Source organism: Anopheles cruzii, chromosome 2, assembly GCF_943734635.1.
Source record: "Anopheles cruzii chromosome 2, idAnoCruzAS_RS32_06, whole genome shotgun sequence".
NCBI lineage: Eukaryota > Metazoa > Arthropoda > Insecta > Diptera > Culicidae > Anopheles > Anopheles cruzii.
In genome coordinates this window covers 57,268,739-57,295,751 of record NC_069144.1, presented here as the reverse complement: position 1 = coordinate 57,295,751, position 27,013 = coordinate 57,268,739, and the positions used below count along the sequence as shown (strand labels likewise).

The 27,013-nt window shown below is 52.4% G+C and overlaps 2 protein-coding genes across 2 annotated transcripts; both read left to right on the top strand.

Annotated features, from left to right (window-relative positions):
• Positions 1 to 534: 534 nt before the first annotated feature.
• Positions 535 to 13,316, top strand: LOC128267067 (uncharacterized). The gene is made up of 7 exons (XM_053003858.1): positions 535 to 746; positions 5,808 to 6,041; positions 6,117 to 6,233; positions 7,534 to 7,572; positions 7,687 to 8,568; positions 8,644 to 10,489; positions 10,557 to 13,316. Exons 2-7 carry the CDS (start codon positions 5,817 to 5,819, stop codon positions 10,970 to 10,972), a joined length of 3,525 nt encoding a protein of 1,174 aa, XP_052859818.1. The 5' UTR covers positions 535 to 746; positions 5,808 to 5,816; the 3' UTR covers positions 10,973 to 13,316.
• Positions 13,317 to 20,005: 6,689 nt separating this feature from the next.
• On the top strand, positions 20,006 to 22,556 carry LOC128267066 (protein lin-28 homolog). Its single transcript, XM_053003857.1, has 5 exons — positions 20,006 to 20,087; positions 21,885 to 22,000; positions 22,064 to 22,242; positions 22,308 to 22,434; positions 22,551 to 22,556. The coding sequence occupies exons 1-5, from the start codon at positions 20,006 to 20,008 to the stop codon at positions 22,554 to 22,556; spliced, it is 510 nt and encodes a 169-aa protein (XP_052859817.1).
• The last annotated feature ends 4,457 nt before the right edge of the window (positions 22,557 to 27,013 follow it).

Here is a 27,013-nt window from a genome sequence, read left to right as displayed (position 1 = left end):
GCACCCGCTCTCGCGGTGACCTCCGGTTGGGTAATAAAAAACGAAACGAAGGGAAAAAACCCTAAAGCGTCGCCGCCCACTGATAACGCGGCCACCCGGACTTGGAACTGGACAAAGCAGCTTCGCGCGAGCGCGCGCCATGTTGACATTGGCGCATTCGAAAATGATGATAATAATGGTGCTGCTGGCCACTAAGGGCCGCCGTTTCGAGTGCGCAAAACGGGCCGTTGAGTCACACGCATACACTCCCAGGTTAGGTTCCCGGAAGACGGGCACCGTTCAGAAAAAAGTGAAACCTCACTGCGTCACGTTGTCGGCACACTAGGCCATAAATTGTTGGGCCCATTCGGGATGCTGATGCACACCCTTAAACAGCGCAACTCACCCAGGCGCGAAAGGGCCCCATACCACTCACTGGTGAGTGAGCGACCCGATCCAGAGATCCCGAGGAGCGATCTCCCCGGGAATCGGCGTCGGGATCAGTCACACGCTGCGGTTTGCGCCAATCGCGCGGTCGGGAGTGCAAAACGCGGTCAAGAAAAGTGAGGTTTTTCCTCCGGCAGAAACTTTCGTGAACTTTCGCCCGGAACATCAACCGATCAACCCGAACGATCGATCGATCAGCTTTCTGCAAGCAAAGCCTCGATGCTGACGGCGTAACATTCCGGGGGTCCGGGGACTGGTCCGGGGACTCGACCATCAAATGCAGCATCGCGCAACGCGCCACATATTAGCACACACTCAAGGTCAGTAGTAGTGTCACACTGTTACAGGAGCGCCTGACAGACGTTTGCTGCGTTGTGTTTCGATGTCGGTGTCGGTGGCCGAGTGCTCGAAGCACTCGAAACACGATGATATCCATATCTCCCGGTGCGCGGTCGGTTGCATCGCCACGTGCAACGTTGGGTGCCGAGAGCTTTGTGTCGTAACACCCGGAGAGAATCTTGCATTTGAATTAGGTTTTTATGTTTAAAATATTTTTGTTTAAATTTGTTGTATTGGTGTAAACCCCCAAAAAACACGTCAGCGGCCAGGCGCCTCCATTCGGGGTCCGAGGTCCCGGAAAGCTCCGGATTTTTTCGGACAAAATGCGGGCCAATGGTCCCCGGTGTTCGTTATTTGTGCGTTCATGTTGCATTCCGACCGCTCATTCGCACATTCGATTCGAAGATTGAGTGTGCTGCGCGATGCGCTAATATCTAATTCACCAACACGGACCCGCACACGGTACACTAGCTCATTCACTCGCCAACCAACACGACCACAAGACGACCGAACCGGCAGCACAATCGTCGCAATCGGCTCGTCGTCGTCGTCGTTGGCGCTCCGGCAAAATGGTGACTTTGACCTTGCACCTAATTATAACCTCTCTATGAAACGCGCGGCATCAGCGCGTTCGATGCGCGTTGATGCACCCGCTGATGCATCAGCCACCCGGGCGCGGCCAGGTGCTGAGGGCAGAGGAAATAGTTTTCTGGTGCATCGTCTCAAAATTGACGTCCAGCGTTAAGTTGAACTAACTTTTCTATTTTATTGCCAATAAACCGCTGCGTATAACCGATTTGAACCGATTTGCAAAGTCGACGCCAACTTGACTCTCGGTGCTTTGGGTGACGTCTGAAAGCGGGTTAGAGTTTCCGGCAGTTCAGTCTCACCGTCCGAATCTCACCTCGGTGAGACACAACCCGATCGGTACCGGATGGGGCCACACACCCTTTTCGATTTCCGTTTTGGCATGCGCCTACCCAAGATGCTCTGTGCCTGCCGAACACATCAACAAGCGCGCAAAAAGAGAGAGAGAAAGAGAGACAGCTCAATGGTTTTGACCATCTTCGTGTGATGATTACCATCCGTGCGTGCATGCACGCTCCTGTTTCTCTCTGTGTGTGTGTGTGTGTGGGTTTATGCGCATCCGGCGCCGGCCACGCCGGCGTTGAGTAGTGCGCCATCGCGCAGCCAGTAGTGCGATTAGTTCTTGCGCGCAAAGCCAACCGAGAAGCTCTCGGACCTCTTGGGAAAAATCACCAAACATATATCGGGGTACTGACCCGGTTACGTTTTATTACCGCGCTTTCCGCGAGTGCCTGTGACGCCCCGGGCCCCGCACGAGAATCCGTTCGGTCGTAACGGTCATTTTAAACCTCGCCGCTGACATCCCAACAGAGTGAGAGAACTTTTGAGTCAAGTGAATGCGACGAGAGTGTTTAGTGTTTCGTTTGAGTGACAATCTGGAGAAGAAGGAGACAATCTGGAGAAGAAGGAGACAATCCTTAAATGCAGATATTAAGATTCGAAGTAAGTCAGTATTAAGTGGAAGGGGTCCTTAATGATATAACTGCCCAGCGCTGAGCTTTCTGGGATGGATAAAAAAATAATTGAAGACCTCGAAGCCTCGAGACTTGGGCTGGATTTTCCACCAACCAATTTTCGCGCCTCGAACCATCAGTGACGCAAAGCGCCCCCGCTATGGCATTGACATAGCGTGATGTTCGATGACCTCCTCCCGCTTGCACCCCCCCGTTCCGCCACTTCCCGGTTTCGGAGAGTTATTTGCCTAACCTTCACTTTTCGCACAAACAACCCTTTTTGGCGGCAGCGAATTCTGTTCCGCCATCGTCTGTCATCGAACGCCCGGCATCCGGTGGTCCGCGGGGCGGGGGAGCGGAAAGGTAGCTACGGGAAGCCTGAGCCCGGTCTTGAGACCGGTCATTCGCCGCTGCGACGGGAGCACGCTAGTTAACCTAAACCTTGATCAGCCGATCGCCACCGCTCTTCTGGCACGCAGCCGACACTAATACGTGTCCTGCGGTACGGTGCGCGGTGCCAAATTGTGCACCGGGGTACCGAGCGCCATTTCGCGCAAGATGGCGGACCGCACACACACAGCGACACGCACGACGGCCGACGCATCTTCCGTTTTTCCGCACCCAAACGACGAACGACGACGACGATGAACGGCGAAGAATGTTTTGAAGGTTTTTCCTGTTTGGCTGCTGTTGCACCGACAGAGAGCGAGAGAGAGAGATCAACCCGTCCTACCTCAATCCGGTAGCCAGTGAGGGTGGCGAGCGAGGGTGCGGACGAGGGTGCCCTAAGCACCCTGCGGTGAAGGGTGCGAGTGCGTCTAAAAATAAGTCGCGCATTCGAAAGTTTATGAAAAATCTCAATTGCTCGCTCTGCACTGACCGGGTAGGGCACCGTGCCACCGAGGGGGCACCGGAGGTGAGTGGTGGAGAGCCTGGTGGTGGTTAGGTTTAGCAGCGTGAATGAAAGCGATGTAATCACGCCGGCGGCGGCGGCCGGCTCACTATTTTTGGCGTCCGCGAGCATGAAAAGTAAAAACAACGGCCCAGATCCTCGAGCGTAACGCGTGGTGGCGTGTGGTCCTGTGGCGAGCGCTAGAGAGAGTCCTTTGGGGGTTTATTTGTTCCTTGCTAGGAGACGTCGGACTCTCATTAACTCCAGACGGTCCAGAGACTGGGATTTGGTGGATTTATGTTTCGTTCCTTGTCACATACCAGAAAGTCCTTTAAATGTTCATAAAAACGGTCAACGATTAGCGATTGCGATTGCTCTCGCCTGTCTACGTCTTGTCAAGCTTATTACGTCCTGTCAAGTAGGCTACGCCGCCCCAAAACTGCCCTTGAAACCATCACTTCAGTGACGGATTTTCCACGCACTGTCAATTGACCTGGACCCTGTGGCGAGTCTGGCGAGTCCTTCGGAAACCTTCCTAGAACCCACACTGTGCCCGCTTTGCGGCACATTAGAGTCCGCTCCGCTTACCTTTTCTGGGTTAAGAAATGAAATTATGACAGCCGTCACTGGGGGGGACGAAGACAAAGAAACCCCTGTCGTCCTTTGTGTGTTGTGTTTGCCCGGGGGGGACTGCCATTGGGTCGACACGAGGAAGTTGCCAAGAAACACACGCACGCCATCACGCGGCTTCCTGGGATCGATTCACCACGATGTCCTTTTCAGGACATCTAGCGCGCTCCAGAAATTCTCTCTCTCCTGCCGCAAAATGGAGCGAGACCGGAGACAGATGCATATACTCTCTGATTGCTCTCTTTCTCGCTCTCTCTCTCGCGGGCGTGGATGCTGCAAAAGGATGCTGCTGCTGTTGCTATCCTTTTCTCACTCGGAGGAGTTGCTGAGCAGCAGCAACGAGATATCGACCACGGAACCCGAACCTACCGCACCAAAAATGCATCTCTTCCGTGTCCGCACTAGAACGAGCGAGCGAGAGACCTCGAGTGGGAGTGGTGGGAGGAAAAAGGAAAGCGAAAAGGACTTTGGCGCGGCACAAAAGTGGGTCAGTAGTGAGGAGTTTCGCGCATTCGGCACACAAACACACACACTTCGCCCCGGTATCGGGCGTCGTCGTCGGGACATCGGTCGCGCTTCCGGCGTCCGTCAAAATGAGAGCACAGGATTCGACCCCCCCCGCCCTGATTCCGGTGCAACCCGTTCCTTCGTGGGATGCGCTTTTCCATGGCACTTTTTGGTTTGTGGACGAGATGTCGATCGATACGTGGTGGTGGGGTTGGGACAGTCCGAGTTGCAGTTGCACTACACTCCGTGTGTGTGTGTGTGTGTGCGTGTGTGCATGAAAGTGTGTGAAGGTGAGTCCTGGTTGTGCATTTCACGGACCACTTTCATTCAGACGCCCGCCGCACGGTGGCTTCAGTGATGAACATCTCGTCACGGGAGTCACCACGGGCTACCCCAGAAGGACACACAGAGAGAGACAGACAGACAGAGAGACACAGAGAGAGAGAGAGAGGTGCACGCACGAAAGCTTCTGGTAGTGGCCTGTGCAGTGACACAGGCCACTGCAATGCGTCGTCGTCGCCGTCGTCGTCGTTGGCCATCCGGTGGACTTCCCGGTTCTTCCGGTACTTCCGTCTTGGGCGGACACTCCAGACGATCCCAGTGCGTGCGGTGTGTATGTGTCCTGTGTGTGTGTGTCAATCGCTGTAACCTGAGCTTCGGTGACGCACTTTCCGTTGACTTCCGGAACTTTCGGAGCGCACTAGCGGAACCCTAGTCGGGGAAAGGGTTCCAGTGGTCCGGGGTGAGTAGCAGCAACAGCAGGACATGCAGTGTTGTTGCATAAGTGGCCTTTCAGTGAGCTCCAGCCAGGACACTGCGTCCGTAACCGCAGTCGTCCCATTGTTTCCAGCGTTTCGAGTCACCGCCGAGTTCCATAAATCGCCGTCTTCTCGCTAGGCGTGTGTGTGTGTGAGGGCTGCGGGGATGTGGTGTAATTCGGTGGTGGTGCACCTTCGGTGACCTTTGGTATTTCACTTTCGTTCCACCGAAGGACCGGGTCGCCGCCGCCACGTAATCACGCAATGCGGTCACGTGGAAACGGAACGCGCCGCTGCAGTCGCCGTGTGTGTGTGTGTGGAGGGGTGCGTGCGTGTGTGCGATTTGTCACCTGCCTGCCACCCGCGGCCTCCCAAAGGATCGAGGCAGGCGGTGCCGAGCTCACCATCTCACCGAGAGGGGACCAAAATTGCATAACTCACTGTACCCGAGCGCTCACTCCGACAGCTCACTCTCTCTCACCGAGGGGCTGCGTGTCCTCTGTGCACGTGTGTGTGTGTGTGTGTGTGTGTGGGCTGACCTTGAGTCTGAGTTTTCCCATCCCCCCTCTCGCTCTCGCCCTCTTTCACTCGCTCCTTTCGCTGTCGCGGGCAGCGCTTCACCTTGAGACAACAAAGCCGCGACCGACGGACCGACCGAGAGAGAGTGACCACCAGATAGTAATGGGCCCCCCGCTTCCCTTCCCTCTCCTGCAGCTAATCAACATGTCTGGGGCAGCGAATGGAGGAGGCGCAGCGCGGAGCGTCACGCCGAACGGGCAGCAGGACTACGACGTGACGCGGATGCGCGAGGAGGACTTCGAGCGGCTGGCCGTCTACATCGTGCCGGACATGCCGTGCGAGAAGGGGGCCCCGGGCCGCGCCGAGAAGACCCTGCCCCGCAGCCTCACCCTTAAACCGTCGGCCGTCCTCTCCACGCCCACCTCCACGGTAAGGGTCCGCTGATCGACCGCGCCCCAGGACAGGACAGGAAACTAATCTAATGTGTGTGTCTCATCCTCGCAGACCGAAGGCGTGTGGAGTACGGGGGTGATCCCCCGCGGGACCCGCTTCGGGCCGTTCGAGGGCTGCCGGACGCCGAGCCACCCGAGCGACAAGCAGCTCTGGCGGTACTTCTGGCGGGTGAGTTCCGTTTCCGTTCCCAACAGCGATCCCCCTTCAGTTCCCTAGTGTCTCTAGTGTCCCTCTAGTGTGGTGATGGATGGTGGTGTTGGGACGCCATTGCAATATGCAAATTTCAAAAGCAAAGATTTTAGTTATAGTTTCCTAAAATAGATAAGTTATCTATGACCAATCCGAAGTTTTAGCCTGCTGCGTTGCGTAGATTCCGAGCACTCATCTGTCAAAGTCGAAAGAGTGATAAAAACTACTCTTTAAAACCAACTTTTATCAGCTACTTTAACGCGAGTTCGTTAGAACAGCTCTGCAACGGTAATGTACCTATATTATAAATCATTCGAAAGGCTATGAATCCTTCTTTGAAATTTTGGCTTTGAAAGGCATTAGAATCAAACTTTAAGTCATTTTAAACTACTTCCAGTAAGGCGCCTGGTCTCTATGTGGTCTATGAAATGGCCATACAGAACATAAATGTAAAATGCATAAATGTTTTAGATAAGATAGGGCAACACGCGCAATAAAATCTTCCAAAGAGAACAATCTAGACGACACTTTCATTCGGACAATACAGGAAGAAATAGACTAATAAGATGTCTATCAAACGTTTAAATAATAGGACATGTGTTGGATACTTCGGATGGCAATAATTACTTGATTCTAAATTCCCCCAAACGCACCTGGTAAAGATCCTCCTCGATCCTTTTATATTGTTTTTTGCACTCGATTTGCAGACGATTGCGCATTGAAACATTTTGGTGTCATACAGATTGCATATAGCTCAGGCGTTTTATAAAAAGGTTTTTATTAAAATAACGAAAAAAGCTGGTTTATTACACTTGAAAAAAAAAATACTTTTACTCATAAAATGTTGAATTTTATCAAAACACATGCAAAGAAAACAAAATAGTTGAAAAAAGTCCGACAGATTCTTTCTATATGTCCGCCCGTATCCCATGAAAATTCTCCTCTTTGCATTGGGGCTACCTGTAAATAAATACATCTCCTAGCGAAGGCAGAGGCAGGACCTCCGCCGAAGGACCTCGGGGCCATGGAAGTCAGGCCCCTGTAAAGCATCCATCAGTCAGAGTTGATCTCCTCGTAACAAAGTGTCGCTCTGTCTCTAATATCCTTCTCCTCTTTCTTTCTCTCTCTCTCTCTTTCTTTCGCTTCTGAACGGGCGAACGGAACCCGTATGTACAAACAACTACAACAACAAAAACCTTCAAAATTCGCCTAACCCATCGGCCATCCGACCGACCTCTGTACGCCTCTCTACGCCTCCTAACCACCTTCCGCGGTGCAGGTGCAGGAACTGCGGCACGTCTCCTACGGCAACATCAAGGTATCTATATCTCTCCCTCTCTATCGCTCTCGCTCGTTCTCGCTATCCTCTCGGCCCTTTCTGAACTTTGGTGTCACTAATCGGGGGTCCTCTACCATTACCCACCTTCGGCAGATATTCAAGGACAGCGACTTCTACTACCTGGACGGGTCGGACACGGCCCAGGCGAACTGGATGCGGTACGTGGCGTCGGCGTACAGCTTCGGGGTGATGAATCTGGTCGCGTGCCAGCACCAGGAGCACATCTACTTCTACACGATCCGAGACATCATGCCGAACGAGGAGCTGATGGTGTGGTACTGCCGCGACTTCGCCAAGCGCCTCGGCTACGACATCGACCCGGAGCGGGCCACGTACTCGATCTGCCGTGAGGAGGTGGTGAAGAAGACGTACGCGAAGCAGCCGGTTCCGGCGGAAGTCGCCTACAATCACGTCAAGCACGTGATGGGCCTCTATCTGCCCGCGATCCGCAGCACCCCGACTCCGAGCCCTTCGCCGCCACCACCTTCGACGGCGGTTACAGTGGCACCGGTGACGACTCCGGCTCCTGTGGCCGCTCCGACCAGCGTTCTAGTTCCTTCCAAGCATCACAACCTGGGCCACCTGCACCACCACCACCACCAGCACCACCACTCGACGGTGCTGCGTGAGCCAAGGAGTGGCGCTGGTGAGCCACCACTCACCCGCGACCGATCTCCGATCCGAATCGTGATCCGCGGCCAGAGTCCTCCGCAGCCGACGCCTCCCGCGGCAACTCCAGCGGTGGCGGCCGACGCCGACTCGCCGAAGGAGACGCTCCCGTACGAACACCAGCTGACGCCGAACGATGGGTCGGTGCGGTCGGACGAGGGCTACCATAGCAACGGGTACCACGAGGACGGGTTCACGCCGCCGGAGGACTCGAGCGACAGTGACGAGAGCGAGCACCTCGATTACGTCCTCGATTGCTCCCAGAAGGCGATCGAGCCGAAGGAGACACTGACCGTCCCGCACAAGGTCCTCCCGGCGGTGGCCGGGGGACCCACCACCCCGGGGGCGGGGGTTCCCCTTCTGGCGCCCCCGACCGGAGAGCCGGTGGCCTGCGACAAGAACGAGTACCGGAAGGTGAAGATGAAGATGCCGCTCAAGTACGAGTTCAAGAACAACAAACACTTCAAGGTGGAGAAGGAACTGGAGCAGGAGCGGCAGCGGCAGCGGGAACGGGAGGAACACGCGGGGTCACCTGAGGAGGGCGTGGGGCCATCGGTGACGCCCGCCACCAGCACGGTGATCGTCCTGGAGCTCGCCAAACCGACCGATCATCCCCCGGCGGGGGGACCCCCGCGCACCAAGACGTACTACGAGGCGGAACCGACTTCGACGTCCCCGCCACCTCCGGTACCCTCTTCCGCTCCCACGCCCACCACCACCACCTTCATCCGGTACACCCCGCCCAGCTCCAGCATCCTGGAGACGATCCTGACGGGTCAGCGGGCGGCCGTGGCAGCGGCAGCCGCCGCCGCTGCCGCCTCCTCCTCCGGAGGTTGTCCTCCGCCGACGGACGACCCGAATCGGCGGCAACCGAACGCCACCCCGCCGCCCACCTCGCCCACCGAGATGGCGTACTCGTACAAGAAGTCGCAGCGCTACGGAACGGCCTGTAGCCCCGACTCCAGCTCCCAGAACCCGCAGCCCCCGGACCAGACCCCGGCGGTGGCCGTCTCTGCGGTCAGTGACCTTCCGCGCCGATCGCAGGTGATCCGGAGCGCCAAGCGCGAGGAACCGCTCGAGGATGACGACGGCGAAGAGGACGAAGAGGTGGACGACGCGATGAGGCACCACGTCCCCCATCACCTGCTGCACCACCACCACCACCATCACCCGCACTCGGAGCGGTTGTATGAACCGCCCCGGTCACCGTCGCCCTCGCACACTCCCCTGTACCCGTCCGACCCTCACCACCATCATCATCATCCCGCTCATCACCATCACTATCTGGGACCGCCGCCACCTCCGCCGGCAGGATCGTACGACGGTGGCGGTGGTGCCGCCACCCAGGGCTACAGTATTTACCCCGCGTCCTCGAGCGTCATCAACAGCGCTTCCAGCTCCACCTACAGCCCCCCGCTGAACGGGGGCCACTACGAGAGACTGACCGGCGGCACCGCCGCCGCCCCGGCTACGTCGTCGACGACGCCACCGCCCTCGAGCGCCCCGCCACCGTTCGTGCTCCAGTCGAAGGGGCAGCTTCCGCTGGGTCACCCGCTGATGCAACCGCTGGCCCCGCTCACCACCACGCACCACCATCAGCTGTCGCCGGGCCGTGGATCGCCGCCGAGTAGCCTTAGCCCGGACGGCGGCTCGTACTCGTGCCTCAGCCCCGGTGGCGGCAGCCCGGGAAGCCCGAACTCGCGGGGTTACCGCAGCCTACCGTACCCGTTGCGGAAGCGGGACGGCAAGATGCACTACGAGTGCAACGTGTGCAGCAAAACGTTCGGCCAGCTGTCGAACCTGAAGGTGCACCTGCGGACGCACTCCGGCGAGCGGCCGTTCAAGTGCAACGTCTGCACCAAGTCCTTCACGCAGCTCGCCCACCTCCAGAAGCACCACCTGGTGCACACGGGCGAGAAGCCGCACCAGTGCGACATCTGCAAGAAGCGCTTCTCGTCCACGTCCAACCTGAAGACGCACCTGCGGCTGCACAGCGGCCAGAAGCCGTACGCCTGCGACCTCTGCCCGCAAAAGTTTACCCAGTTCGTGCACCTCAAGCTCCACAAGCGTCTGCACACCAACGACCGGCCGTACGTGTGCCAGGGATGCGACAAGAAGTACATCAGCGCTTCCGGCCTCCGGACCCACTGGAAGACGACGAGCTGCAAGCCGAACAACCTGGAGGAGGAGCTGGCCATGGCAGCGGCCGCCACCTCCGAGTGTCTCGGTAAGTGTCCTGTCCTGATCCTCGATTCCATTCTCCATTATCTAACCGCCCGATCTCCTCCTCACAGACAAGGACGGGCAGCCGGAGGGCGACGGCAAGTTCTACGAGATGCACCACCACCCGGGCCACCCCGGCACCCCGGACCACAAGTCACCGGAATCTCAGCCACCGCCGGCGACGCCGTCACCGGTGGCGGCCGCCGCCGGCAACAACAACAGCCCGACCAGCACCAACCACAACCTGCCGCCTGTGGGAGGCGGCGGTGGCCACCACCATCTGCACTACGGCGTGCCGCACCACTACACACATCACCACCACCAGCAGCACCACTACCAGCAGGGGGTGGCGGCCGGGCCAGGGGCTCCCAACCCGGCGGTGGCGGCGACGGGGACTCAGCCGTCGTCAGCCGGCGGCGCGCCGGAAACGGCACCCCGCCCGAGTGTGATCGAGTCCAGCCAACCGATGGTGATCGAGTGTACGTAGCGCCAGGGCGGAGGAACGCGGGGTAGGTGGTAGAGGACTCCGACGAGGTGTGTGCTGTTAGGGGGGCCACCCGGGGGGTGAAGTCCTTGTAAATATATGTCGGGCGGCTGTGGCGGCCAACATGTGATTAAACTCTTGTTCTACGTTCTCTCCGTCTTTTTTCTGTGTTTGTTTCGTGTGATGAAGAAAGAGAGAGGCAGATTGGGAGAAGGACCCTCTGTAGGATGTAGATAAATCGAAACGCATCAAAGATCAAAATTCGAAGTCTGATAGAATAGGAATTTACTAGGTTTTTTGTGGAGGGGCGGTGGTAGGCCGCTGCCACCGCCGCCGCACACACACACACACAGAGACTGCGGCTCCACTACCTGTGTGTGGGGTCTCAATTGGCGGTAGGTCCTGCCCGACCTCCACCACACTGTTCCGTTCTTTTTCGGTGTAAAAACTCATTAAACTCTTCGAAATAGGTCTCTAAAGAGAGAGTGAGCGAGGGGAGAGAGAGAAGGAAGGAAGGAAATAAAATAAAACATTATCTAAAACACTCACTCACACACACACGTACACCTCATAACTGTCATCCTCACACTCACACACCCTGACACGACCCCCCACTTGTTGGGGTGGTCATTTGCAAAAACACACTCAAAACTAGCTGAAGATCGGTGCTTTTTCCGGTGCCCTCCACCGCCCTGAGTGGGTGGCTCCTGGGGGCCAGGAGGTGGCCATACCACCCACCCACCCAGCGACCCCCGATCAGACCAGCGAGGGAGGGACCAATGGAAACTAATTAACTAATAAACAAAAAAAAAACCCTGAGACTAAGAATTAATAAAGTAATAAATTAAAAAGAAGAAGAAAGAGGAGAAGAAGCAGTAAAACATGAAAACGAAACAAAAAAACAGAGAAGAAGATGATAAAAAGGACACAACAGGTCCGGTGATCTTAGTAGTTGGTGGCGATGATGATGATGCTGATGGGTGCTAAAATGCGGAGCGAACACACTCACACATATTTATATCTCGAAGCGAGCTGAATAGTTGATAAAAACTCCTAAAAACTCTCCAAAAGTCGGGGTGGCGATCCCTAGGCTACTGCGCGCAGGAGAAAGGCATACGGAGCAAGTGAGATGAGAGAGATGAGACAGAGCAGGATGGCAATGAACCGGGTGGTTTGACAGCGCACAGGAAGTGTCACCCTGTGGTGGGATTGTAAATGTTGGGCCACCCGTGTTTCGGGGGCCTTCCGGTCAGCGCCAGCGCGAGGCTGTAGTAGTGTAGTAGTGGTTGTGTAGTAGCTTCCGGCCGGAAGTGGTGGCCGCCCGCCCGCCCATCCCTCTAACTTTGTTTTGTTTGTGTTTTTTTGGTTGAATTTTGCTCGTGTTTAGTCGATAAGAGAGCTAGAGTAGGGCAGCAGGGGTGCAGGGGTGTCTGCACACACACACACACACAGGGGCGGCCTGAAGCGGGCTCTAGGATGGGGCGCACAAGGGACAACCCCCGCCAGCCGGCCGGCCGTTGGTGTCGTGGTGGAAATGGGCGCCAAACTGACTGATTAATTGAGTTTAGAGTGTTAATTTTATCCTGTTTTTAAGTTCCGCCGAGCGCGCGCTGTGCATTTTAACGATCCGTTCTGCGTTTGGCTGTTTGGCACTCTCTCCGTGTGTAAGTGCACTAAGTGTAATGTTGTCGCGGCCGCGGCCGCGGCCAATTGAGCCGCTCGCTCTGGATCCGGGCGTCCAATCTCTCTCCAGTGCAGGTTTTACGTCATGACTATCACCACCACCTCGAGCGAGACACACACACAGCTGTGCGACGGGAAGGCAAGCATGATGCACCGCAAACGTGGAATATTAGCGCAATAGTAACACTAGAGAGTAACTGATAAACTTATTACAGAAGCAAGCAAGCAGCAAGAAATAAAAAAAAGAAACCAATTAGCTTAACAGTAGTAGTTCGTAGGGGTAGGCCAACGGGGAGCCGGCCAAGCGCAAGCGGGAGAGAGGTGAAAAAACTGAAAATGCGAAAAAGAAAACACACACACACACTTTACCTAGATCGGATATGGACGGCGACGAACACAGACGGACAGACGGACAGACAGACAGACAAACAGACGCACGGCTACCTAACTGATAATAATTTAAAAAGCAAGAGATAAGAGGAGGTGTACGCAGTAAGTTACGACTACAGTAAGTTACGACTATTGTACCGTTTAAGTGAGCGAACTAGAGCGCCGTGTGTATGTGCGGGGGCGCGAGCCTGCTCGGCTTGGGCGCCGGGTGTGAACGGGAAAAAGCCACGAATGGAAACTCTTTATAAAAATACAGAAAATCTTTACTGAAAACATTTACTGAACCACCATCGCGGGGTGTCGTGTATCCTTTGAGAGACTTTAGGCCGGAAGCTTGTTTCGTCTCTTTACGGTGTGTTGTTTCTTTGTTTGCATTTGTCCTGGGGTGTGTGCATTCCGAATCGTTGTCGCTGCTATCGGTTCTATCTGGTTCGGAGAAAAGCAGGAACGACGGACTTCCGTTTCCAACTCGCTGTCGCTAGCGATCGACATAAGTTCAAGCTGCTTTCGGGACCTCGGCTTCGAGCTTCCTTCCTTGTTGCATTCCATTTCTGCAGCAGCAATGAAAACCTTTGTGCGTTAGATTATCCACGCTGCCCACTTACCAAAGTGAAAAGATAGAAGAGCGGATGATGATTTTTAAACGACATTTTCACGATATTTGCAACAAAATACGATGGATTAACAGAAATTTCTTTGATACGAGCTGAAAAAGCGAGGCAAAAGGCAACAGAAAGACCGGTTTGACAGAAGACCCGACGGTATTTTTGTGTGTGTGTGCGTCACATCATCGGTTCACCCAATTCGAGAGAGTTCATTCCAGAGAGTTCACCCAATTCCAGAGAGTTCATTCGTGTCACCAACTGTCAGTTTGAAAAATGGATCGCCCGTGAAACGCTTCATCGGCCGCGAAGCGTTTCGGCGGTGGTGTGTGAAATATTTTCGAAGGTGAAATTTTTCAACTCTATTCCGAGGAACATTTCAACGATAGGACATTCAAATTTTCCGCTCGGTTTCGTTTGGAAGAATCGATTTTTCCGGGTTTTTCCTCGGGTGAGTTGCGTTGCGGAAACTTACACGTCGCACTCTTGCCTTCAGCGCTAGTCTACCCCTCGAGCATCCTTGAAGAAGCGATCGTGTTCAAGCAGCGTTCGGATCCAGGACGAAAAGGACGAAAGTTTAGGATTCGATTAAGTAAAATAGAACATCAAAGATCCCAATCTTCAAGTTTTTTCCTTTATTTTATTTGGTAAATCGCATAAAGTCGCACCAATCTGAATTGCATTCAACTTGGGCCACCGTCAGGAACGTAAATAAATTGAATTTCAATCCTCAATCTACGCTTGACTTTTTAATTCGAAACTCGAGGCGGGCTATTATATTATCTGTTCAAACGATTCTAATTTCCGATTGTAATTTTACAATCTTAGCTTTCAATCAACGTTCAATGTTTTTCAATGTTTGCCGTTTTTAACAAACAATTTTAACATATAGAATAGCTAGAAACATAACATAGAAATAGATCAATTAGGTGGATTGACCGTAGAGAACATCAAAAGACGAAAAGATAAGTTTCTAGCACTCCTATTTTTGCATCTCTTTTGAATTTCATATTTGTTTAGTCGTATCGTTCGTATTTCAGTACGTTGGTTTGTGCACTTTCTGCAGACGTCTATCACGCTCCACAGCCTTTGATATACCTTATTTACAAATGCTGTGTTTGTCTGTTGCTGTATGAAGTTTTGTCTGAAGCTGTATGAAACCTGTCCACCATTTTAAAAAATATTAAGTCACAGTTGTTCTTTTCAAATATTTTGATAATATCTTCAGACAAATTTGTGGCAGCCGAAGGTTTGCTGCGTTTCAATATTCACTTGGGACGTTAACAGAACACATCTCGTTTCAACTGTTCACACCATTCCACGCACCTACTCACTGGAGGCCGAAGGCGGTTTGTTCTCCCCGCACGGCCCTTCGCAGTTCCCCGTGTTCGTCCGTTCCGGACTTCCATTTTGCACCCTTCGAACGCACGCATCAGATGGCAGCCGATAAACGAATCGATGACCGGGATGGACCGGGGAGGGTATTTGCATCCCTTTAAAACATTCGATCCCTACCGTGCCGTCGCATTAGCAGGGGTCCTGCGGGCCGCCGGAACGCCTGTACCGAGGGGAGAGAACCGATCGAAACCCTCACCCTCTCGCAGCGCAGCGAATCTTGACGTTCGACCGGCCCAAAGTTGAAGTTCGGCCTCCGCTCGAGCACGTTTGAAGCACGGTTCGATCGAATCGAGCTAAAAAACGGGCCAATCACGACGGTGGAGAGTCCGTTTTTTATCCTTCCCGTTCCTTTTTTGGGCACAACCCTGCCACGGGCCGTCAGAAACAAAATGGCTTCGAACCGCGGGCCGACAAGACACTTCAAAGTTTCGAATATATTCCTAATTTTGGGCCACTCGTGAACCAGAAACCGCCCGTCGAAATGAGGGGAGAGTTTGTTTGGTTTGCCAAAGGGACGTTTGTGAAGGAAAATGATCGATGAAGATGTCACCACCCAAGGCTGATGCTGGTAAAGTGTAAAGTGTCAGCAACTATTGGGCAATTGTTTGTGTTGCGGTCATCGGACAAGCTGGAGACGAATCCTCGAAGGCACGTGACTCATCGGAGACCGGTAGGGATCGCAAGACTGTTGGGTTGGGAAAACACACGGAAAGCTGGGGTTTGGGTTTTCATGGCCAAAGTCGTGGTGGCGATTCCCTAACTTTAGTGACTTGGAAAGTATGTTTTCTTTTGGACACCAAACAAGAAACCAGAATGTTCCAGAACAAACGCGAAACGAGGCAGGAATGTTTTATTACACTTTACACTTTACTTTTGACTGTATTCAACGTAGGTTGTACCATTGGAAAATTATTCTGTGTTCTAAGCAAGTGCATTGCCCTTCTTTAAGCGTTTGTACGATGTTTTTTGCCTCCTTTTACTCTAAGGAACTTTTATGAACAACGAAACGCAAGGCATAAAGCAATGCATTTGCTACATTTTGCGTTCATAGAGCCATTACCTTCCACCGACGTCGATAAAAGGTGTATTCTGCGTCGTCCTTTTCTTTCTAAGCGCGCACATGCGCACGACCACTTCCAATATTTATCGAAGCCCGAAAGGGAAAGCAAAATGGCTGGACAGTTCTTTCTGTGGCTAACACAGTTCCTACGCCGTTCTAATCCTGCGAACACTAAACTGTGATTATTTTGTTTAACTTTACAACGAGAAGCTTCAATATTTTACTGCCTGTGTGTCTTACCATTGTGTTCGATGCGGAAAACAAATGCAAATGGGCCGAAAACGCTACAAGAAAATGAGAAGAAATGTGAGAAAAGAGTATAGAATCTAATTATTATTATACCAATTTAAAGTATTGCACTCAATTCGATATACTGTGAGGGTTTGAACTGGCATCTTTCGCTTCCGAAACCGACGACTCGGTTCCGACCGAAGTTCTGTGGACGAGGCACGGTCAGCTTGAACGTAATAAAAGAACAAATTGATCAACTTTTCATCATATAAATCGTCACTCGCCCACGGAACGGTAGATGACACAAACACACACACCAAACGCTGAGGGCATCGAAAACCGATTTCGGAACAGTTCAATAACCACCCCACCCGGTCCCGGTCACCAGCTGCCGCACACACACCGGGTCCTTTGCGAGTCCTTTGCAGACCCACGGGCGCATCCCAGACGGCAACCGAGTGCAAAAGCGGATTAAACAGACCATTTCGACCGGCCATCGGCCGTTTACGGTCCGATGGCCCGTGCCGTTCCGCATCCTGCAATCCTGGATTTCAAAAGACGTCCTTTCGGGCGTCCTATCTTTCCCTCTGTCGTGCTCTCTCTCTCTCGTTCGTTCAATCAAAATCCGAAATCAGGCCTTCTTTCCAAGGCTCGTGCTGGTCACGCGCGCAGGAGGTTAATTTTTTATTTGTATTGCGTTTTTGGGCAATATTTTCATATCATCGCATTAGCAGCCGATCGACGTGGGGTGTTTGAACCCCAGCAAAACGCAAACGGAAAAAAATCCGGTCCAACACAATGCCAATCCGAAAACAAAATCATAACAAATTCTCCATTCTCCAGTCCGGTTCCCGATTTTGGATTATGTTCCCGCGGCCGGCAACGGCCGTTTGCAAATGAGAAGCCCACCGAGGGTGGTCAGCCCGGATCGGGGATTAGGATCGGAACGGACCGCCCGGTGCCCGTTAATTCCGGTGTTTCCGTTAACTCTCGATAATTCGGACATTGATTGACAGGCGCCGTGGCGCCGTTCGCAAGTGTCAATTAGGGCGAAATCAATTGCGGACCAGGGTCCGAGAGTCCCGATTTGCATGCACGCATATCGGATCGCCCGGCCGATGCGTTGCCGATGAGGGTGACACGTGTCGCCCTCAGAATATTGAAATTGGGTCACGGGTTCCGTCTCCGATCGGTGAGCTCAAACTGTCGCATACTTTTCGGCACCGGAAAAGGAAAAACCGACACCGTTCGGGGAGCCGCCAAAGCTTGTAAGTGATCTTGTGGCGGCATCAAACGGGCTTCAGGAAGTGATGGTGTCGAGACGAACCGCGGGCTGGGCGGCATATCCTTTGAGGAACTTTCTAGCGGTTTCCTTTAGTTGTATGTCTCTTCTTTGAAGAAAGGCCATCCAATCGGTAGAGATTGATATTGAAATGGCGGCATTGAATTGGATGGCATGACAAGATGATTAGAACATGTTGGGCCTATAAACTATAGAACAGTGGATTGGAATCTATATACTTTAGCTGGCGAACCAAAGTTTAATTCAACAAAAGAAAATATGTTATGCAATAGGAGGATGAAAACGGATTTTACCAATCAAAAATCAACCCGCAAACCTCTTTTAAGACTTATAAATATTATTTCTGCTATTTTTTGGTGTCATTGCCAGGCATGCGATACATATTTTGAACAATCTGAATTCCACTGACGCAAAACCAAGCTTTGTTGTCGCAATTCACGCTGACAACATTGCCAAACATTGCCAGATTGTTTTGAATAATTCAGCTAATTGTGTGAAATTGATTAGGGTCTTTTTCGATACTTAAACTTGCCTTCATAGCAACTTATTATCAACTTCCCCGAGGTACTGCATGACTACGCGAGCCTTTTGAGTCTGTTGTAGAGTGGTGATCTTGACCAATCACACGCTGTCCTTCATGAATGATTCATATATTCATCAAGTTTTATTAATTAAGCTTTTCTTAAATTAACTGTTTTATTATTGTTTAAATCTGTTCTAGTTGCTTTAATACCGAGCAAAACGAAGACGTTAGATGTAAAAAACCGATAACTTGAAGCTTCAGCTATAGTTTGTTTCGCGCCGCTCAAATTCATCATCAGCAGGAAATATTACCCATGCTTCAGCCATGATTTCAAACCCATTAGCATGGCTAAGATGATCAACAGCAAGCTAATCTTACGTACGGCCGCCGCAAACATCGCTCCTCGAAGGACATTCTCACAGCAACTTTCACTTCTGCGCCCGACCAGGATGTGGGTTTTTCGCTTGACCTGCGAATTACCTGCGAACCGTTCGCCGCCACGCGTCTTCGGTTGTGCCACTTTTCGGGCCATTGCGCAAATCTCGGCGACCACCAAGGCGACAACAACAACACGACGCTCGGAACCAAAACAAACTCGATCAACAACAAACCGAACCGATCGACCGTGGCGGAAGTGGAACGGTGCGTAATCTTAATTCTGCCACACCAAAACATCCGTCTCGTCCCTTCTCTCTCTCGCGGACGTCGATCGTCGAGGGGGGGCCATGACGCTATGTTGGTGCGTAATGTTGGACCCACCATGGCCGCTCACGTGTGTGTGTGTGTGTTTGTGTTGGTCGGCATCTGGAGATGTCGCGGTTCCCGCATAGAATGGGGTGGTGATTTAGTGAGGAGATTTAGTTCAATTCAAGGCAGCCACAGACCACAGACGCGGAGTGTCGCAGTTGTTGCAGGCCTTCGGAGTGCATTTGGCCTATTTTTGGAGGCCGCGAAACATGTGGGGTTCTTCCGCTTTTGGGCGGAAAGTTTAGGAGAAAGACTTTCACTGGAATACTCAAAGATTCTCTAGAGTCTCGGGTATGTGTGGAATGTATGCAGCATAACTTGCAGCATAACGCCACGGAATGAAAGGGAGAGTCTTGTGTTGTGAGACACCACCGTCGACGAAAGCGGCGCAGGTCTTGCCGAGAGATAACGGTCCTTCCGCGCCGTGTCCAAGCAGGAGGGCGGCCCTTCCGTAAAACCCGAAGCCGTACTCATTCGCGACCCGCGACCGACCCAATCGCACGCCACGTGCTGCTGAGGGAGCTACGCACCGGATGGAGCGAGACGCACGCACGTCCTTGTCTCGCACACACATAAGCACGCACACAGACGCGCACAGAAACATGCGGAGAAGGCGCTTCGGCCGTGCCAACCCGACCGCCATTCGGATTTCACGCGGCCTCGTGACAACATCGCGTGCGTTTACGCACCACTTTTGGGCGGCCGCGGCGGTACCTTTGTTGCACGTGCGAGTGTGAACGAGAGCGAAGAAGTCGACCCAAGAGCGGTGAGGAAAGTGTCCGAAAGATGCACGGAGCGGCTTAGTGCGTGCGTACTCCCGTGCGTGTGTGAAGGGGAGAGAGAGATAAAATGTGAAAGCGAAACGGAAAGCGGAGGTCTTTTGGTAACTGCGCAACAGCGACAGAGAGTGTGACGTTTCGAGTGTGTGGCCTTCTTTGATAGTGTTCCGCGCGTTTGTTTGTGTGTGTGTGCTTCTTTCGTGACACGCGCGGCGTTTGTTTACCGTTCGCATTCGGTGCATTTTTCGAATTCCATCACGCGGGCAACGTAAACAGGCCAAGTGCGCCGGCTACTGCGCTACTTCCGGTCCGTGGCGACCATGGCGAAGGATACGACTCGACAGACCGCCGGCCTCGAGGAGCGACCCCTTGAGGAGACGATAGTTTCTGAGGATCACGAAGGTGAGCCACAGCGAACCGGAGGAGAATGCGTCCCGGTACCGTGTGAAGGGCCAGAGGTCACTGCGCGGGCCCTGCAGAGACACGTGCACTTTCGGATTCTCTATTTTTGGTCCGTAAGACGCCTTCCGTCTTCTTCGAAGGGGACCGAAATAAGGGCACAGTTTCCGGAAGTGAGCGGCCAGAGGTCGTTGAGCTTTTGCAGTATGAAACGACCTTCGGGACCTTCGAAAGATCAAGCGGGGACAAGGCATTTATTTTCATTCCCTTCAAATTAAGATGCGTTCAGGTATCAGGGACAGTTGGTCAGGCAATGCGCCAAGATTAGTTCTTTAAATGCAAAGGCAATTAATTATTTTATCGAATTCATCTTCAGTGCTGGTGCCTTTGCAGATATTGACTGCAGTTTCGTTAAGTCAACGTTATATCTTCCCTTTTTGAGACGAAGCTGACATTTCTAACAGTAAAGTACAAAACAAATACAATATCAGATCAACTTTTCAGTTGAGCCATCAAAAGTTAACCCAAAACAGAAGTCCAGAAGAAAGACGTTTCTGAGCAGACCTGGATGGCTCCATAAATGGATTAAAAAATGCGTGTCACAACCTCGACTGCGCCTCTGCGGAGCATGATTTATGGAAGTAATCTCCCTCGACATCGGGTTCGGATTCAAATTAGGAACAATTGATACGCCTCTATCATTACCTTCGAATCGCTCCTTTTATGTTGCTCCCTGTTCCCGCCAAGACACTCTTTCCTCGCGCCTTTCTTCCGGATGAGCAGAACAAGAAAGGAGTCCGGATCGGAACACAAACAACCGCGGGAATTCCGGAGAGGTCCCCGGGAGCATCGGATCACGGAATCTCAAGAAAGGAAACGGCAAACGAGAGCAGCAACACGTCTCCGTGGAAACTGTTACCACTCCGCGGCCGGCCCGGGGCTCGCTTCATTTGCATAATCCTTTATTAGGAAAATTAGAGACCTGTCCCCTCGTCTCCCGAAGTCTTCTGCGGGTTCGAAAGGTTGTGTTTCGGCGCTTTTCGGTCCACTTTTCACTCACTTCAACGGGGAAAAAAGTGAAAATCCCTGCCCATACAACAATGGGATGCTTTCCCGCCCGTGTGCTGGGCAGACAAGGATGGACTCCGCCCGGCCGGTGGGAGAGAAAGAGCGCAACCGAGGACCGAAGACGGATGTGTGTGCGCGCGCGCGCACGCCACACTAATGCGTTTCTAATCATAATTTATTCACATGCGTGTAAACACACCGGGACCTCTCCGGGACCTCTCCGGAGTTGCCAAGCATTAGACCTAATAAGCCGCCGCCGGGTTCGGCACTCCGGACAGGTTTCCGGGCCCGGGCTTCGCAACAATGGATGGACCCCGGGACCCAGGTTCGTCCTTTCTGCCCTTATTTTGTGAGAAACGGGATCGCGCACCGCAAGGATTCGGACCGACGGCGCGGAGCAAGTGCGCCTCCCCGGGGGCCTTCGTTACCTTGTCGTAGTCCTGCCGATCCTTTTCCGAAGAAAAACACGAAAAAATGCGAAATTGAATGACGCGAGTTGATGGTTGGCTGTCAGATGGGTGGACGGGGCAGCTGGTGGGGTGTACCGTTAGACCCCGGAACACAAAAAAGGATCCATTTCAATCAAAACCCGTTCCGTCCGGTGTAGGGACGCGCCAAAAACCGCTTTCGAGAAAGTGGTCGCGGCCGCGCCTGGCCCATGACGTGACTGAGACAGTAAGCCGCGATTTTGTGACCTCTTGGTCCCTCTCTCCCCCCCTCTCTTCGTTACAGGACACCACCAGCAGCACGTCGGGCCACGGAGAGGGCGCTGCAAATGGTTCAACGTGGTCAAGGGCTGGGGCTTCATCACGCCGGACGATGGCGGCCAGGAAGTGTTCGTCCATCAGGTAATATGGGGTGGCAAAGGGACCTCCGGGACGGTTGATCGTTGATGGTTTCGTCTTTGGCAGAGCGTGATCCAAATGGGTGGCTTCCGGTCGCTGGGCGAAAACGAAGAGGTTGAGTTTGAGTCGAAGCTAACGCGGAAGGGCTACGAGGCGACGAGCGTGTACGGGCCGGCGCACGCCGAACCGCTCAAAGGCAGCGACTTCCGGCCGTACAGCAAGAAGCGCAAGTTCCGGAAAGTCAGGTAAGACTCGTGGACCGTCGATTTTCAGACAGAACAGAAGGATTAACTGTTAATAATAATGTTAGGTGCTACAATTGTGGGGAGTTCTCGAACCACATTGCGTCGAAATGTGCACTAGGCCCACTGCCGAAGCGATGCCATCATTGCAAAAGCCCGGACCATCTGATAGCCGATTGTCCCACGAAGCCGCCGGTAAGTGTGAATAGAGCAAATAAATAAATAAATCCTATTAGATTATGATGATTTGTCATTGTTCGAAATCATCACACACTTTTGCAACACCCTGTACTGAATTCTATGTTTTTCAGACCTGACCGATGGCCTGCTCTCACTCCTAGGTGGCGCTGCGAGCGAGTTTCTATCGTGGAAAAGTTTATAGCGGTGCGTTGCTATAATTATGGAAAAGTTTATAGCAGGACGTTGCTATAATTATGGAAAAGTTTAGAGTGTTATGTTGCTATAATTATGGAAAACTTTGTAACGTTACGTTGCTATAAATTTATGGCAACGTTGCCATAATTATGGAAAAGTTTATAGCAGTAGCGCGCCACCTGACGGTTGCTAGACTAACTGGGTTTTCAAAAACGTAACGTGACGTAACGTGACGTAACGTAACCTAACGTAACGTAACGGGTAACGTAACTAGCTGCCCCGACAGACTTCGTACTGTCTCCTTGTTTTCGTCTTCGAGCAGCAGCAGTCCTTAAGTACAGAAGTCTTTCTGACTCAATCTTCGCGTACAGTGGAGTGCACAGGAAGAGCGTGCGACATTTCAAAATACTGTTTTCTGTGTCCAAGCGAATCATGAGCCGATAGGCGTAATAGTTCATTGAACTCACTTTATTAGCTGTTTCCTCACCTGTCAGGGGATTAAGGATTAATATTGAAATGATACCCATCCTCTCCAAAAAATATAATCGGGTATTGCAAAGCGTCATAACAGTTTCACAGATGCGCTTGATTTCGAATGTTTTTTATACTTTGGTGTTCAGTCTGCCAATAGCAGACTCAGATTTGCAGATCCCCCCAACATCACACTTCTTCAAGATGGATGGAATAAGGGGTGGTGATAGGTGGACGAAGGAAGGAAAAGGCTTTTAAGTGAAACCAATCGATTTACAGACCACCAAAACCTAAGAAACGATACCCATATTGCCCTAGGACGTATTTTAAGGATTGGGGTTGTATGGGGACCCCTCCTTCCCCTCGTCCTGTAAGGACCAAATTTTGTCACATGGTTTCTCAGGTGACCAGCAACCATTGTGCAAGTTTTGATGAAATTCGATTCATAACTTGGTTTACCTAGGTTGGTAGATTCAGGAACCGTAAATTACGGTAAATCAGTACAAATAATAATAATCGCAGGAAGTCGTTCCTAATCGTATTTTTAAGGTTTTAATTAGATAATAAGGACTTAGCTAGAAAACCGCGAGTGACGCCAGTCAGAGTTTTTAGATGTAAATATTATAGAGTACGTGCAATCGTTTAGCAACGAGCTCCCGAGAAGCCTACTTTTCTATCGGATATCCGGAAGAACGAACAACGAACTCCTCGCCATCATCGCCATTGATCGCCAAACGGGAAATTTTTGTGCCAAATTACACTCCGAGTGGATAGTTTACGTAAATAAAATGTCGAACACTGTGTGTACCGGTTGGGTCGCTTTTTTACTATGCGCTGTCCGCTTTCGTCCTTTCGATGGGTAAGCAACAAAGGTAAGTTCACACAAGCATTTCACACTTTCGCACGCGCGAAAGTGCATCGAACTCGCCGCTCTCCGCGGCTGCTGAGGCACGAACCACCCTCAGGACCACCGGAAGGGTGTGGGTGGTGTGTATTTTCGCTGCCCATTCACTCCGCTCGCCCCATTTCCGGCCCTGGCCGGCCGCGGCTCTGAAGTGGATCGATGCAGAGGCAGGTTAGGCTGGTCAATGGTTTTTCATTACGATAATGTGATCTCCAGTGACCCTCGCCCGCCAGGCCGCTCTTCGCATTGGCCCTCGTCCTCGTGGTACAGCGAGGATAGCATGCAGGCCCCGCCGCGAGGGTCGGGCTGGGGGGAACCGAGGTACCTTTAAGTACCGGAACGTCTTAAGGACTCTCGCTTATCGCCGGCGCAGGGGTTATGATTGCGTTACGGGCGGAAGGCAGATGGCGGTTTGACGAGCAGCGGATCAGCGGGCTTTCATCTCGCCGAGAATGCCTGACTTCCGCCTGTGGGCTACGCTGTGTGTGCGGAGCGAGGATATTCGCAGGATCGATAAAAAAAACCATGAAATACATCGATGAGTCCAAGTGACGGGGTCGCAAACGCTGAGCCGAACTGTCTCCTGGGTTGTGTGCGTGTGTGTGTGGTACCCAAATATTGAACTCGAATTGAGAATTCAGTCTACTAAGGCATATATTAAGCGGAAAGACGGATATGCTAATATATGCGACGATGATGATGAACAGCCCATAAGAAAAAGGAATATTTATCTAGTCGCTAGTCGACACATTAACGCTCAATCGGCTAACGGCTTCTAATGTAGCTCCTCTCAAGCCGTAGTCACAAAAGCACTACCACACTTCAGTCAAGTGTCCGACAATCTCTTCCGGTCAAACCACTAACCCTCTAGATCACCGAAATGTATCCCCATTATTCGTTAGTTTCTCAAGAGGCTAGCGACCTACGATACCCATAATCAGCACAAATCAAAGTATCTAACTTGTTCAGCAAGCTCTTTTGGTTTGCTATTGCTGAACTTTCTTTTGAAGAAACAAAAGTAAAAATACTAACCCTCGTGACTCGTCCGTAGATCCTGACCAAAACCTTTAAGCTGAAACCTGAGCCAACGGAATATATCCAAACAATTAGCCATCGGGTTGCTTTAGGCAAGGATAATAATGTGACAAAATCTCCCCGTCAGGGACCAAAAATTTGTTTCACAAACCCCAAAAGTTCTCCTCCACAAGAGTACCCCGCGCTGGCTGACGAGTACTCCGTCACTAACATTTGGCTGTGCACGGCACTACTTATTATATTCTTCCATCTCGCTTGGCTTGCCAGTTGCGGTGTTGTGCCTTTGGCGAGCCTTCAATCTTATCATTATCCTTCCTTCCGTTCGATGGGCTCGTTCCCGTTCGTAAGACCACACTTTTCCAGCTCCGTTCTCCGTTCCGTTCGTTGCACACTCGAACACGGAAGGACGAAGCGTCGTCGTCGTCGTGTCGTGAGGACGTAAGCGGTCGCTGATTTGCTTACCATCACGCGGAAGGCTCTTCACGGCTACTTATGCCGGGAAAAATCAGCAACTTTCGTTCAACGCCGCGAAACGGCTGATTTGCGGGACCATCTCCCTCGCTGTGTGTGTGTGTGTCAAAGGTTGTGCGCCAGTCAGAAGAATGATAATCTTCCCGGCTTCCCGGGGAGCAGACACTCGGGAACACACGCTTCTCTTGGGGGAAGAGAGAGTGAACGTTGGGCTTTGTTAACCGGTGCGAGGACGGGGCGACAAAAAAACCAATGTGGCACAATAGGTGCGGCACCGCACAGGCATAACAAAGGGCCGCTCCTTAAGGGCTGAAAAGAGTGTATTTATTTTTATGCAAGTTTGAACTTTTCGTTATAAAAATGATGAAAGACACAGTTCGGTTCGGCACAGCCTTGCCTTGCGTAGTTTGTAGTAGAGAAGGTCAGATCGCACCTTATTCAATCGGGCTTCCTTCGCTAAAGAATGCCCACGAGCAAGGCACACATCGGAGTAGAACTTGTACGGTTCATCGATGAACACCTTTATTTGAGTCATTTTCGAAAACTGTTCTTGTTCTCTATCTAAAAAGGGTCTACAAAAATCAAGACCAATGTAGGTCAGAAGGTGCAAGGTTGAAGGAATGTTCAAAATGACTCCTAACAGTGGCATGGCTGAATTAAAGCAACCACGGCACAAACACAGCAGGGTAGATCCTTGATTCTGCTGCTCAAAGGCTGCTCTGGAAATTTAAAACCTTTTGAAGCATTTTGGCCCCTTCGTTACACTTTGTCGATAGAGTAACGGCCGACCAATAACAGGCACACGGGGAGACAGCCGGCCAGATTATGTAGGAATTATGTAACACATTAAACCAAGTTAGACTGAGCGACTGAGCATCGCATCCTACGAAAGGGCAAATGGGTGGCCCGTTCTGCTGGCCCGAACCCGCCTAGTTGCAGCGCCAGCCGGCAGCAACACACCGGCAAGGACTCCGGCCGCCGCCGCGGCGAAAGTGTGTAACGGAAGCAGACATTCCAAAGCACCAGCACCGGGCTCGGCCAAGTCGGGGTGTCGGTGTGGGACTCGACGGACGGAGCAACCGAGCGGAATGTCTCGGCTCGGCGCGAGGCCAGGATCAAAGGTCTCGCCTCCCCGGCTCGGGCTCCCCCGGGGGTGGGTGGGGCGGCTCGACCCGCTCGAAGGGCCGCTGCGGAATGCCGTTCGTTGGGAAGTTTTTAATTCTTCAAAAATGTCTACTATTCGTGGCTCGCACGGCACGGCCTGGCGTTGGTGGTTTCGCCGCTGCGTGTCGTCTCCGACTCCGGTTCCAGTTCCAACCCCACAGCACGGTGCCCGTGAGACGGTGCTGTGGTGTTATGTAATTTCTAGTGCCGACAGTTACGTACTCCGCTGAGCGGATGGTGTTTGGAAAAATTAAGGAAAATCCGAGCCGCCCGTTGGACAGCCAAGTGAAGATTAAAGTCAGTCCCGAGCACATGTTCCGAATCAATCAAAGCTTTCTCTGCCACTGTCATCCT

What these genes read in the sequence shown, in the direction of transcription:
- LOC128267066 (XM_053003857.1), top strand. Translation starts at nt 20,006, where the DNA reads ATGGCGAAGGATACGACTCGACAGACCGCCGGCCTCGAGGAGCGACCC. An exon ending in AGTTTCTGAGGATCACGAAG is followed by an intron (nt 20,088 to 21,884) that starts GTGAGCCACAGC and finishes TCTTCGTTACAG; the next exon opens with GACACCACCAGCAGCACGTC. An exon ending in AGGAAGTGTTCGTCCATCAG is followed by an intron (nt 22,001 to 22,063) that starts GTAATATGGGGT and finishes CGTCTTTGGCAG; the next exon opens with AGCGTGATCCAAATGGGTGG.
- LOC128267067 (XM_053003858.1), top strand. Translation starts at nt 5,817, where the DNA reads ATGTCTGGGGCAGCGAATGGAGGAGGCGCAGCGCGGAGCGTCACGCCG. An exon ending in TCTCCACGCCCACCTCCACG is followed by an intron (nt 6,042 to 6,116) that starts GTAAGGGTCCGC and finishes TCATCCTCGCAG; the next exon opens with ACCGAAGGCGTGTGGAGTAC. An exon ending in CACTGACCGTCCCGCACAAG is followed by an intron (nt 8,569 to 8,643) that starts GTCCTCCCGGCG and finishes CCGACCGGAGAG; the next exon opens with CCGGTGGCCTGCGACAAGAA.